The sequence below is a fragment of the Heterodontus francisci genome, chromosome 5, assembly GCF_036365525.1.
Source record: "Heterodontus francisci isolate sHetFra1 chromosome 5, sHetFra1.hap1, whole genome shotgun sequence".
NCBI classification, from domain to species: Eukaryota; Metazoa; Chordata; class Chondrichthyes; order Heterodontiformes; family Heterodontidae; genus Heterodontus; species Heterodontus francisci.
In genome coordinates, this window is record NC_090375.1 from 96,488,699 (window position 1) to 96,503,517 (window position 14,819).

Consider the following 14,819-nt stretch of genomic DNA (forward strand, 5'->3'; position numbering starts at 1 on the left):
TAATTGTGGGTGACTTCAATCTGCATATAGATTGGGCAAATCAAATTAGTCACAATACTGTAGAGGAGAAATTCACGGAGTGCATACGGGATGGTTTTCTGGACCAATACGTTGAGGAATCAACTAGAGAACAGGCAATCCTAGACTGGGTATTGTGTAATGAGAGAAGAATAATTGACAATCACGTTGTGCGAGACCCCTTGGGGATGAGTGACAATAATATGATAGAATTCTTCATCACGATGGAGAGTGATGTAGTTGATTCTGAGACTAGGGTCCTGAATCTTAATAAAAGAAACTACGAAGGTATGAGGCGCGAGTTGGCTATGATGGATTGGGAAACGTTACTTAAAGGAATGACAGTGGATAGGCAATGGCAAACATTCAAAGAGTGCATGGATGAACTGCAACAATTGTTTTTTCCTGTCTGGCGCAAAAGTAAAACGGGAAAGGTAGCCAAACCATGGCTTACAAGGGAAATTAGAGATAGCATTAGATCCAAGGAAGATGCATACAAATTCGCCTGAAAAAACAACAGACCTGAGGATTGGGAGCAGTTTAGAATTCAGCAAAGGAGGACCAAGGGATTGATTAAGAAGGGGAAAATAGAGTATGAGAGTAAGCTTGCAGGGAACATAAAACTGACGGTACAAGTTTCTGTAGGTATGTGAAGAAAAAGGATGGGTGAAGACAAATGAAGGTCCCTTACAGTCAGAAACAGGGGAATTTAGTATGGGGAACAAAGAAATGGCTGACCAACTAAATGCATAGTTGGTTCTGTCTTCACAAAGGAGGACACAAATATCATACCAGAAATGCTGGGGAACACAGGGTTTAGTGAGAGGGAGAAACCGAAGGAAATCAGTATTAGTAGAGAAATGGTGTTGGGGAAATTGATGGGTTTGAAGGCCGATAAATCTCCTGGGCCTGATAATCTACATCCCAGTGTACTTAAGGAAGTGGCCCTAGAAATAGTGGATGCATTGGTGGTCATCTTCCAAGATTCTGCAGACTCTGGAACAGTTCCTACAGATTGGAGGGTAGCTAATGTAACCCCACTATTTAAAAAGGGAGGTAGAGAGAAAGCAGGGAATTATAGACCAGTCAGCCTGACGTCAGTAGTGGGGAAAATTCTAGAGTCCATTATCAAAGATTTTATAGCACAGCACTTAGAGAACAGTGGTAGAATCGGATAGAGTCAGAATGGATTTACGAAAGGGAAACCATGCTTGACAAATCTGTTAGAATTCTTTGAGGATGTAACTAGTAGAGTTAATGAGGGGGAGCCAGTGGATGTGGTTTATTTGGACTTTCAGAAAGCTTTCGACAAAGTCCCAGGTAAGAGGTTAGCATGTAAAATTAAAGCGCATGGGATTGGGGTAGTGTATTGCAATGGATAGAAAATTGGTTGGCAGACAGGAAACAAAGAGTAGGAATAAACGGGTCTTTTTCTGAATGGCAGATAGTGACTAGTGGGGTAGCGCAGGGATCGGTGCTGGGACCCCAGCTATTCACAATATATATTAATGATTTAGATGAGGGAACTAAATGTAATATCTCCAAATTTGCAGCTGACACAAAATTGGGTGGCAGGGTGAGTTGTGAAGAGGATGCAGAGAGGCTTCAGGCTGATTTGGACAAGTGGAGTGTGTGGGCTAATGCATGGAAGATGCAGTATAATGTGGATAAATGTGAGGTTATCCACTTTGGTATTAAAAACAGGAAGGCAGATTATTATCTGAACGGCTATAAACTGAGAGAGGGGAATATGCAACGAGACCTGGGTGTTCTCGTAGAACAGTCACTGGAAGGTAAGCATGCAGGTGCAACAGGCAGTAAAAAGGGCAAATGGCATGTTGGCCTTCATAGCGAGAGGATTCGAGTACAGAAGCAGGGATGTCTTGCTGCAATTATACAGGGCCTTGGTGAGGCCACACCTGGAATATTGTGTGCAGTTTTGGTCTCCTTATCTGAGGAACCGCATGACGGCTCTCGAGCTGCGGATGGACTCACTTTGGAGCATGCGCGATGCTGAGGAGGTCGTGGATAGCACGTTTAGTGAATTGGCCACACCGCAGATTAGGATTTCTGAGGGAGAAAGGGAATGGGTGACCAAAAGGCAGAGAAAGAGCAGGAAGGCAGCGCAGGAGTCCCCTGCGGTCATCTCCCTCCAAAACAAGTATACCGTTTTGGATACCGTTGAGGGAGATGGCTCACCAGGGGAAGGCAGCAGTAGCCAGGTCCATGGCACCGTGGCTGGCTCTGCTGTTCAGAAGGGCGGGAAAAAGAGTGGAAGGGCTATAGTCGTAGGGGATTCGATTGTAAGGGGAGTAGATAGGCGGTTCTGTGGTCGAAAACGAGGCTCCCGAATGGTATGTTGCCTCCCAGGTGCACGGGTCAGGGATGTCTCAGATCGGCTGCAGAACATTCTAAAGGGGGAGGGTGAACAGCCAGTTGTCATTGTGCACATAGGCACTAATGATATAGGTAAAAAACGGGATGAGGTCCTACAAGCAGAGTTTAGGGAGTTAGGAGCCAAGTTAAAAAGTAGGACCTCAGAGGTAGTAATCTCAGGATTACTACCAGTGCCACGTGATAGTCAGAGTAAAAATGAAAGAATAGTCAGGATGAATGCGTGGCTTGAGAGATGGTGCAGGAAGGAGGGGTTCAGATTTTTGGGACATTGGGACCGGTTCTGGGGGAGGTGGGACTATTACAAATTGGACGGTCTACACCTGGGCCGGACTGGAACCAATGTCCTTGGAGGTGCTTTTGCTAACGCTGTTGGGGAGGGTTTAAACTAATGTGGCAGGGGGATGGGAACCAATTGAGGTCAGTTGACAGTAAGGAGGTAGTAACAAAAGCCTGTAAGGAACTAGATAATGAAGTCAGTGCGACTAAGGGGAAGAGCAGGCAGGGAGCAGATGATGAATATAAAGGGACTGGTGGTCTGAGGTGCATTTGTTTTAATGCAAGAAGTGTAGTAGGTAAGGCAGATGAACTTAGGGCTTGGATTAATACCTGGGAGTATGATGTTATTGCTATTACTGAGACTTGGTTGAGGGAAGGGCATGATTGGCAACTAAATATCCCAGGATATCGATGCTTCAGGCGGGATAGAGAGGGAGGTAAAAGGGGTGGAGGAGTTGCATTACTGGTCAAAGAGGATATCACAGCTGTGCTGAAGGAGGGCACTATGGAGGACTCGAGCAGTGAGGCAATATGGACAGAACTCAGAAATAGGAAGGGTGCGGTAACAATGTTGGGGCTGTACTACAGGCCTCCCAACAGCGAGCGTGAGATGGAGGTACAAATATGTAAACAGATTATGGAAAGATGTAGGAGCAACAGGGTGGTGGTGATAGGAGATTTTAATTTTCCCAACATTGACTGGGATTCGCTTAGTGTTAGAGGTCCAGATGGAGCAGAATTTGTAAGGAGCATCCAGGAGGGTTTTCTAGAGCAGTATGTAAATAGTCCAACTCGGGAAGGGGCCATACTGGACCTGGTGTTGGGGAATGAGCCCGGCCAGGTTGTTGAAGTTTCAGTAGGGGACTACTTTGGGAATAGTGATCACAATTCCGTAAGCTTTAAAATACTCATGGACAAAGACGAGAGTGGTCCTAAAGGAAGAGTGCTAAATTGGGGGAAGGCCAACTATACCAAAATTCGGCAGGAGCTGGGAAATGCAGATTGGGAGCAGCTGTTTGAAGGTAAATCCACATGTGATATGTGGGAGGCTTTTAAAGAGAGGTTGATTAGCGTGCAGGAGAGACATGTTCCTGTGAAAATGAGGGATAGAAATGGCAAGATTAGGGAACCATGGATGACAGGTGAAATTGTGAGACTAGCTAAGAGGAAAAAGGAAGCATACATAAGGTCTAGGCGGCTGATGAAAGACGAAGCTTTGAAAGAATATCGGGAATGTAGGACCAATCTGAAACGAGGAATTAAGAGGGCTAAAAGGGGTCATGAAATATCTTTAGCAAACAGGGTTAAGTAAAATCCCAAAGCCTTTTATTCATATATAAGGAGAAAGAGGGTAACTCGAGAAAGGATTGGCCCACTAAAGGACAAAGGAGGAATGTTATGCTTGGACTCAGAGAAAATGGGTGAGATTCTAAACGAGTACTTTGCATCGGTATTCACCGAGGAGAGGGACATGACGGATGTTGAGGTTAGGAACAGATGTTTGATTACTCTAGGTCAAGTCGGCATAAGGAGGGAGGAAGTGTTGGGTATTCTAAAGGGCATTAAGGTGGACAAGTCCCCAGGTCCGGATGGGATCTATCCCAGGTTACTGAGGGAAGCGAGAGAGGAAATAGCTGGGGCCTTAACAGATATCTTTGCAGCATCCTTAAACACGGGTGAGGTCCCGGAGGACTGGAGAATTGCTAATGTTGTCCCCTTGTTTAAGAAGGGTAGCAGGGATAATCCAGGTAATTATAGACCGGTGAGCCTGACGTCAGTGGTAGGGAAGCTGCTGGAGAAGATACTGAGGGATAGGATCTATTCCCATTTGGAAGAAAATGGGCTCATCAGTGATAGGCAACATGGTTTTGTGCAGGGAAGGTCATGTCTTACCAACTTAATAGAATTCTTTGAGGAAGTGACAAAGTTGATTGATGAGGGAAGGGCTGTCGATGTCATATACATGGACTTCAGTAAGGCGTTTGATAAGGTTCCCCATGGCAGGCTGATGGAGAAAGTGAAGGCGCTTGGGGTCCAAGGTGTACTAGCTAGATGGATAAAGAACTGGCTGGGCAACAGGAGACAGAGAGTAGCAGTAGAAGGGAGTTTCTCAAAATGGAGACGTGTGACCAGTGGTGTTCCACAGGGATCCGTGCTGGGACCACTGTTGTTTGTGATATACATTAATGATTTGGAGGAAAGTATAGGTGGACTGATTAGCAAGTTTGCAGACGACACTAAGATTGGTGGAGTAGCAGATAGTGAAGGGGACTGTCAGAGAATACAGCAGAATATAAATAGATTGGAGAGTTGGGCAGAGAAATGGCAGATGGAGTTCAATCAGGGCAAATGCGAGGTGATGCATTTTGGAAGATCCAATTCAAGAGTGAACTATACAGTAAATGGAAAAGTCCTGGGGAAAATTGATGTCCAGAGAGATTTGGGTGTTCAGGTCCACTGTTCCCTGAAGGTGGCAACGCAGGTAAATAGAGTGGTCAAGAAGGCATACGGCATGCTTTCCTTCATCGGACGGGGCATTGAGTACAAGAGTTGGCAGGTCATGTTACAGTTGTATAGGACTTTGGTTCGGCCACATTTGGAATACTGCGTGCAGTTCTGGTCGCCACATTATCAAAAGGATGTGGATGCTTTGGAGAGGGTGCAGAGGAGGTTCACCAGGATGTTGCCTGGTATGGAGGGCGCTAGCTATGAAGAGAGGTTGAGTAGATTAGGATTATTTTCATTAGAAAGACGGAGGTTGAGGGGGGACCTGATTGAGGTGTACAAAATCATGAGAGGTATAGACAGGGTGGACAGCAAGAGGCTTTTTCCCAGAGTGGGGGTTTCAATTACTAGAGGACACGAGTTCAAAGTGAAAGGGGAAAAGTTTAGGGGGGATATGCGTGGAAAGTTCTTTACGCAGAGGGTGGTGGGCACCTGGAACGCATTGCCAGCGGAGGTGGTAGATGCGGGCACGATGGAGTCTTTTAAGATGTATCTAGACAGATACATGAATGGGCAGGAAGAAAAGAGATACAGAACCTTAGAAAATAGGCGACATGTTTAGAGAGAGGATCTGGATCGGCGCAGGCTTGGAGGGCCGAAGGGCCTGTTCCTGTGCTGTAATTATCTTTGTTCTTTGTTCTTTGTTCTTTGAAGGATGTTCTTGCTATAGACAGAGTGCAGCAAAGGTTTGCCAGACTGATCCCTGGGATGGCGGGACTGACGTATGAGGAGAGATTGAGTCGGTTAGGATTATATTCGCTGGAGTTCAGAAGAATGAGGGGGGATCTCATAGAAACCTATAAAATTCTAACAGGACTTGACAGGGTAGATGCAGGAAGGATGTTCCCAATGGTGGGGGAGTCCAGAACCAGTGTCATAGTCTAACGATACGGGGTAAACGTTTCAGGACTGAGATGAGGAGAAATTTCTTCACCCAGAGAGTGGTGAGCCAATGGAATTCGCTACCACAGAAAGCAGTTGAGGCCAAAACATTGTATGTTTTCAAGAAAGAGTTAAATATAGCTGTTGGGGCGAAAGGGATCAAAGGATATGGGGGGATAAAACAGGTTACTGATTTGGATGATCAGCCATGATCATAATGAATGGCAGAGCAGGCTCAAAGGGCTGAATGGCCTACTCCTGCTCCTATTTTCTATGTTTCTATGTTCTCAGTCTGCTTCTATCTAATATGGAACTACTCCCATCTCTAGTCCTGTCCCACATTCTCACATTATGCAGCTTATTCCTCTTTTCTACTTCTATATGCTAGTGCCCATCCCGCTGCCAATTTAGTTTAAACCATCCCAAACCACCCTCGTGAACCTCTGCACAAGGACACCTGTCCCAGTCCTGTTGAGGTGCAACCCAATCTTTTTGAATAGGTGCCTTCCGCCCCAGAACTGGTCCCAATATCCCAAGAATCTTAAACCCTCCCTCCTGCACCATGCTTCAACCCATGCATTGATCCTCCCTATCTTCCTATTTCTACTCTCACTAGCACATGGCACTGGGAGTAATATGGAGGCATGCACCATTTTGAAATGGGATGGTTGGACACTCAAAGGTCGAAATTACCCCCAATTTTTAAATTTTCCACTTAATGCCAGCATAAATTCCTCCAATGGATGAAATGCTAAGCAAAGTTCCCTTTGCAGCGATCCAATATTGCCAAGGCATCTCTTTGAAGCTGCTGCTTCCAACCCATTGTAACATCACTGCAAATGCAATGGAAATCTCAATTACATACCATTGACCTAGAAATTGGATCATGCTGTGCCACTTTATCGGCATAAAAACAGACACCTAAGATTCCATATGGCAGCTAGTGTGTTGATGCGCATTTTGTGCCAAAAGTTCACCACCTGCCATTTTGGTAAAGACTCCTCAGTAGGTGTCCAGGGCACACACCAGAAACAGGCATTAGACCCTTTGCTTATGTACTAACCCGTTTATGAGGCCCCATTGCAAAATTATTTAGAACTACTATTTTTGTTGAAGTATATTTGCAAACTAGGAATAAACAATCAGAGATACACAAACTTCAGATCCGGACCATTAAAAATATAATAGTATAAAAACTACTGAAGCTCTTGTTGGACTCCAACTGGAGTATTGTGTCTAGTTCTAGTCGCCACACTTTAGGAAGGATGTAAGGGTACAGAGGAGATTTACCAGAATGGTTCCAGCGATGGGGATTTTGGTCCTGGCAAGCTGGGCGCTGATGTAGACTGCGCATGCGCAGCACCATACTGACAGCAGGAGTCCGTTCTGTGCACGCGTAAAGCTGGGAGCACTCTGATGACGTCGGAGCTGGGCTGTGTTGCCAGCAGTCACTTTGTTTTACTTACAAGTTTAAGTTCGAAAAGCTGGTGTTGTACTTCTTGGAGCAAAGGAGATTGAAGGGAGATTTGATAGAGGTGTATAGATTATGACAGGCTTAGATAAGTTAGACAAGGAAAACTGATCCTATTAACTAATGGTACAAGCATTAGGGGACACAGACTGAAGATTTTGGACAAGAGATGCAGGGGAAATGTGAGGAAGAACATTTTTTGCACAGTGGGTGGTAATGACCTGGAACTTGCTGCCCATGAGGGTGGTGGAAGTGGAATAATCGATCATTTCAAAACAAATTGGTTGGGTGCTTGAAAGAAACAGACTGCAGGACTATAGGGATTGAGCGGGGGAGTGGTACTGACTGGATTGCTCCTTGGAGTGCTAACATGGACTCGATGGGCCGAATGGCCTCCTTCTCTGCCGTAAATGACTTTATGACTCTATGGGCTAGATTTTGTATGGTCCCCGACACCAGGAACGGTTGCGGGAGGGCATGAAGATCACTACAGATGAGGCCTGGTACTGACCCCGATGCAGGCAGGGTCCCGCCCGATCTCAACGGAGGTGGAGAGGCCTCATAGCGCCCCCCACCCACCCCCCCCACCCCCCCCCCCACCCCCCGCTTGGCGGCGGGACCACGATTTCCATATATAAATAAATTAACCTCTCTGAATTAATGAAGGTGCCATCGCCTCCTGATTTGCCTTTCCGATCTTCATCCTGGTGGCAGGCACTGCTGCGCCCTCGGATTCCCGTCTGGGGAAACGAGGCGCGACACCTGTGAGGAGGGGGGAGGAGATAAGTTTCGCCATGTGGGAGAGGGGGAGTGGGGTCAAACCTACCTGATTGGTCGAGGGTGTGATAGGAAGGGGTAAAGGACAAAGGTTCTGAACTCTGTGGTGGGGGTGGGGGTGGGGGGGAAGGTCACCTAATCAAAGTAAGTACTTCGGGGGGTTGGGAAGGGCAGGAAAGACATGTATTGATATTGGGAGGTTTCACTTGTCATTTAGGGCTGTAAGCCCTTTAAAAATGGCACTGGTGCACTGGCGCTGGATGCCGTTAAATTCAGCCCTATGACTCTGTACACACAGAGAAAAATTACCACCCAGCCATATTGCAAACAATACCATATCTCTCTTAATGAACTTAAGTCAGTAATCTAATCAAGCGATTTAATTGATCAATATAACTACTTGGGTTTTACCTTTTACACCCTATGATGCTGTCTTAGCCCACTGAATGCATTACTGTCCTTTAATTTGCTGACAGAAGTCCAGTGTCTCTACTTGGTGGGTTCTGTGCTAATTATACATAGTGAAAGCAAGGCGGCCTATTTCTACTCCATTTTATACTTTGGTGTAGATTTCTTACCTGATAATACATATGAATCCTGTATCGTCTCACTTTTGCGGACAAGAAACAAGCCAACTTCTTGAGTGGAAGAAAGGAGATGGTTTTCTGCCTCGAATCGTGCCATTTTTCCACAATACCAGCTATGATTGAAATGAGTATGACATTTGATAAGCAGCGTAAGAGTTAACTTGCTGTTTTACAATGCAACAGGTTACTACATATAAATGGATTATTCGCTTTTGCACAGTTTGCAAATTTTCAGTGCACTGATGAAATCTACAACAAACTACAACTTGCAAAGTAGTATGAGAGATGTCCAGAAGATATGGTGCTTATGCAGTTTTACCAATAAAGATATATCAATTCATATAAGAACACAACAAACCATAGAACAATGCCATTGGACCCAAAATACCTTTTCATTCATAGATAATTTGCAAACTAACTGGTCATAGATTTATCTCTGAAACATAAACATTCTATAATCCTAATGTAATCAAGAGAAAACGCAAGATCTCCATTGAACTTGACACATACCTCCACAATTTATTATTAACTTAAACTCATGAGGTCACCCGATGAATCCAGATCAGAAAGGCCATTCAATCCATTTTAACTCATTCATTCAGAAAGACCTTACAGTCTCGCCAGTTTCCAAACACATTACTTAAATTACTGCAGGGTTTTTGATTCCACTACCTAACCAGAAGTCCATTTCATGTATTGATCACTTGTTTGGGGTAGATTGTGACTTTGTCCAATATTGTAAATGGGTGATAGCAGTCAGCAGTCCATTTTACATCATCCTCAATTTTCATTTCCATTGAGAGCAATGGCTCTGCCCCTGCCTCAGTTCATCTGCTGCTGAAGCCCTCATCCATGCCTTTGTTGTCTTGAGACTTGACTATTCCAACACACACCTGGACAGCCTCCCATATCTACCCTCCGTAAACCTGAGGACATCCAAAACTCTGCTCCCTGTGACCTTACTCGTGCCAAGTCCTGTTCACCTAACACCCCAGTCCTTGCTGACTTAATTGGCTCCCTGTTAAGCAATGCCTCGATTTGAAAATTCTCATCCTTGTTTTCAAATCCCTCCATGGCCTTCCCCTCCCTACCTCTGTAATCTTTTTCTGACCCACAACCCTCCGAAATATCTGAGCTCTTCTAATTCTCTTGAGCATCCCCAATTTTAATTGCTCTATCATCGGTGACCGTGCCTTTAGTTGCTAAAGCCCTAAGCTCTGGAATTCCCTTCCTAAACCTCTCTGCTTTCGTCCATTCCTAAACTTCTCTACCTTTCTTTCCTCCTTTAAGACACTCTCAAAAGCCACCGCTTTGACCAAGGTTTTGGTCATCTGCCCTAATTTCCTTATGCGCCTTGTTGTCATTTTTTTCTTAGTAACGTTCCTGTGAAGCACCTTGGGATGTTTTATTATGTTAAAGGTGCTATAAAAATACAGGTTGTTGTTGTTGAGATGGATACTCCAGGCCAAAGTCCACTATCTACAACATCAAAGGGAAGTAATTTAGTTTAAAAAATTAATGCTGTAAATATGAAATAACGACTGAAATTGCTGGAAATACACAAAAGGTTGATCAGTATCTGAAAGAGAAAGATAGTGCACCATATCAATGTGACTCTTTAACCGAACCATTTACCAAAGAGCTGTGCCACGCTGTCATTCCTTTAGCAGATTATACCTACATCAGCACTACACTGATTACTGCTGCTTAGACTGGACTTCCAAGTTCCTGAAGCTGTACCTCAGATTTCTATGTCAGTTCAGAATATCTTCACAGAATGCCACCATTTCTTTTGCTTGTGGCATTTCTGCCATACAATGTCATTACCTGGAATTCCCGGAGAGTGGGAAAGTCAGACACAGAGTTGACCGCCACTCGCTGTCAGTCGATTACTGGAGTTACTATTAGACTATGGAAAATGTTGTGCACTTGTTAGCACCTCCACATGTTGCTTAGTTCTGAAAGGAATGGGAGGCTTAAAGCTGCCTCTGTTCACTCCTTGGTGCTGTGTGCTTAATTTCCAATGTAGTCCTTTCAACAGCACTTTATTAAAAAATTAAAAAAAATTTTAAGCTGGGAAGGCACACATAGGGCTGGATTTGTGGAGGAGGCGGGGCTCCCGGCTCTGGGCAGAAAAGGCAAGGGGAAATCTGCCACAGCCTTTTTGTGGCCCCACCCTTGTCACGATCCTCCATTATTCCGGAGGCGAAGTTTCCAGCGCTGGGCTCTCTGTCCCTTTAAAGACAAGGATCCTGCCTTCAAGAGCTGCTGGAAAAACACAGGGCTTGAAGCTCAGCAGTAGCGGTGGCCTTGGACTCAGGTCCAGCGATGGAACCCCAGACCTCAGCTAAGTAAGGCGGGGTCCCCCGGCCAGGCCAGACGCCTCGGTGAGGAGGGGTGGGGGGATGGTTGTAAAGTCCAGGGGGAGTGGGGTCCTGGGAGGTGCAATGTTTCCCAGCTGGGCCCTCCTTGGGCCACAGATTGCCCATGGAGGAGGGACCACAGCCCCACACACAAGCGTGCAGGTGGTTTTTCAAGACATCTTCCCCTCGTGGCGGAGGCCCGTCCCACCGCCTCTGGTTAGATCCCAGCAGTGGGGGGAAGAGGCACTTAAGTAGCAGTTAATAGGCCACTAAGGGCCTCATTTGGCCTCTGGCCCTATCCTGTCCATGGGAAAATCGCTTGGCAGTGGGGCGGCGACGGACCCTGTGCTACCCCATCTCCTCCTGTCACCCGTCGTGATTCTATGGGTGCCCACGCTGCTGACCCCACATCGGGGGACCCATAATATCCAGCCCGTAATCTTCTCAGAACCGCCAGTGACAGGCAATGAATGACACATTTTCAGCATTATCCACAGCCCAAGAACAAATTTTTAAAAATGCAGCATACAGCAAGATTCACCATGGCAATGAGATGAAAGAACTCTTTGGAGTAGAGTTTCCACAGGGACTCTCTTGATCTCCTACCATAACTTCAGCAGAAATCATAAATAAAGATGTAATTGGCTGACAACTCCAGATCAAACCTTTTATCCTTGTGCCAAAACAATGCATATTATTGTAATAGCATAAGAAAGATTAAATAATACCTTATTGAAATACAATCATACCTTTTATGCTAAAACCTGGAACTTAAAAAGTATACATAGTTTTATTTTTATACTTCATTATTTTAATAAGAGCTCCTGAAATAAAAATAAATCTTGCATGGAGAGCACGCTTAGGGATTTCCTCAATGGTTTACTGACCTGCACAGATCAGGCAGGACCTAGGTTCAAACACGAATCAGTGCTGAGTCTACGTTTTAGTTTTAGTTTTAGAGATACAGCACTGAAACAGGCCCTTCGGCCCACCGAGTCTGTGCTGACCATCAACCACCCATTTATACTAATCCTACACTAATCCCGTATTCCTACCACATCCTCACCTGTCCCTATATTTCCCTACCACCTACCTATACTAGGGGAAATTTATAATGGCCAATTAACCTACCAACCTGCAAGTCTTTTGGCTTGTGGGAGGAAACCGGAGCACCCGGAGAAAACCCACGCAGACACAGGGAGAACTTACAAACTCCACACAGGCAGTACCCGGAATTGAACCCGGGTCGCTGGAGCTGTGAGGCTGCGGTGCTAACCACTGTGCCACTGTGCCGCCCTGAGTTAGCTGATTTCAGCTGGTTTCAGCTGGTTGTATGATATGAGTCTATATTTGGCCTTAACCTTCCTGGATTGCTACCAATTTCATGGTTCAAATGCAGCAGGTGAGATATTGTTTTACATGGGGTTAATACTCACGATTCTTCCTCCAAGCTCTTCTCTTTTGCAAGTATTTCGACAGGTACAAACCCAGAGCAGCAATTTTTGTGCTTGCATGATTCTCTAGAACCTTTCCAAAATTTCTGAGTAAACCACCAATCCCCTTCTTTGCTGAGGATCTCCAGGCGCTCTCCTTTTCTCACGCTCAGCTCATCATGGGTCCTTGCCATATAATCAAACTGTACTATATAAATCTCTGAGAAATGTGGAACTTCACTTCTGTCTTCCCTATTAATATCTGCATTTTCAGTACAACATGAGTTTTGTGCAGTCTGCTGAACGGTGTTTGTTGCTGGGATGTGCAGTGGTCTAGCTTCGTGAGTACACTCTGCAGCTCCAGACCATTCATTTGTGGTCTGGCTTGTCAATCCTTGTGGCCTAACACTCTTCTCATCCTCCAAGGTGGAAAGATTTGCAGGATAGCTGAAACAACAACAGCATAGGACGGCCATAGTGCTGATGTGAATGAGTCTTTACAGCTCTTTGCCTTTGCAGAACTGCTTGTACATATATAGTTGCATTTTAAGCAAGTGGAAGTATAAGGTTGGAGTGAGGAAGTGCTTTTTACTTGAATGGGGAATTCCTTTGTGGGTTTAAAATCATTTAGGATGTGTCATTTTCAAGGAAAAATATTTTTGTGCACATATAGTACAGAAGATTGGAAATCAAAAGAAGGAAAACTAACATGCATTTGATATTGTAGTCTGCAAAGGTGGAAGGATAAGTTGATAAAAACGTAATAAAGGAGATATGGGGGCAATGTTCATCTGCCTACTGCTTTGTTCATGCTGGAAGCTGAAGTGAAAGGCGAAAGAGATTTTATTAAACAATGCTACTGCCCACTAGCTGTCTGACTCAATTTTCATACTGGAAATAAGAAGTCAGTGTTCCCACCTGAAACAGACAGGAGATTTATTTATTTAAATTTTATTCTTACAATGACTGTCAGAACCGAAAGCAAATTGCAGGCACCAATGGGTGGAGTGTGTGTCGAACAAGCTCAACCCAATGATATTGGACATGGTATGACACAATCAGCGGTCCTTACAGGGATCACAGCAGGCTGCTCCAAAAATGCTGCCAAAAGAACTGACGTATTAATTTTTATAGGGACAGGAAGTACAAGACTGCTCCTCCTTGATCTCTCCCTCTGTTGTCTGAGTGTGATGTCAAAGTTGATGAACTCTGCAGATTTGTTGAAGAGCATGTCTGTGACCTATCGAATGGCAGCCCTGACTGGTCTCAGGTTGATGTTGCGCAGTACACTCATGTGCTGATCAGACACAATTTTCATGGGGCAGTGTGTGAGCTCCTCATACCCATTTCCACTGAAGGTATGGAGTGCTCTCCCGGCACACTTATAAGATAGAGAAGAACAGCACCTCTGTTTTATAGGTGAATATCGCAGAGAATTTGTAGAATAAACATTTCTCGAGTGTTGGCAAAGTCTTGACAAAGTGTCCCAGAATGAATCCAAATGTGTTTCAGAGATACACAAGATTTTCAGTCATGGCCTGAAAATGTCTGGACAGGCCAACTTGTGGTGTGGCCTATTTGTCAGATTTATTTCCTCACCTTTCAGCATACAAAGATATTGTGATGCAAATTGCTGGAATTGCGAGCTGATAACAGGGCAGTGAGGTCAATGGAGCATCTGGGACATTGGTGAACAATGAGTCTAATAGTCTATCCCTTTGACCAATTACATTTAAGGATACAGAAAGAAACAGAGGAACATAGAGAAGAAAATATGGTGAAATAGCGTCAAATGAAAAATAGGAAGAAAAATAAAGTGAGGGGAAAAAGATTGGATTAAGAGTGAGAGAAAAAAAAAATTAAATTGTGTTATGGACAGTGGAAAGGGATGTGGGTGTTTCCCACAGTTCACCTCCCAACTAACCACAATCATGTTTTGTTAAAATGATTCATTAGTCCCTGAGTGTCTTTTGGGTCAAATAAACAGATAAATGATAGGTTTCCTTGTAGGTTAAAAAGATAAGTATTTTTTACACAATTCCCGAAATGGGTTGTAACCTCACTCACACACATGCACAAAAATAAATAGATAGAGAGAAAAGGGTAGGAT

The 14,819-nt window shown here is 44.7% G+C and overlaps 1 protein-coding gene across 1 annotated transcript in view; it reads right to left on the bottom strand.

The window, feature by feature from the left end:
* Window positions 1-13,243, bottom strand: part of LOC137369973 (tyrosine-protein kinase FRK-like) — a 40,221-nt gene extending 26,978 nt beyond the window's left edge. The window contains exons 1-2 of the mRNA XM_068031816.1: window positions 12,713-13,243; window positions 8,905-9,026 (exon numbers count right to left, since the gene is read on the bottom strand). Coding sequence (XP_067887917.1) covers window positions 8,905-9,026; window positions 12,713-13,185 — 595 coding nt within the window. The 5' untranslated portion in view covers window positions 13,186-13,243. The remainder of the gene's footprint in view (window positions 1-8,904; window positions 9,027-12,712) is intronic.
* Between the last annotated feature and the right edge of the window lie 1,576 nt (window positions 13,244-14,819).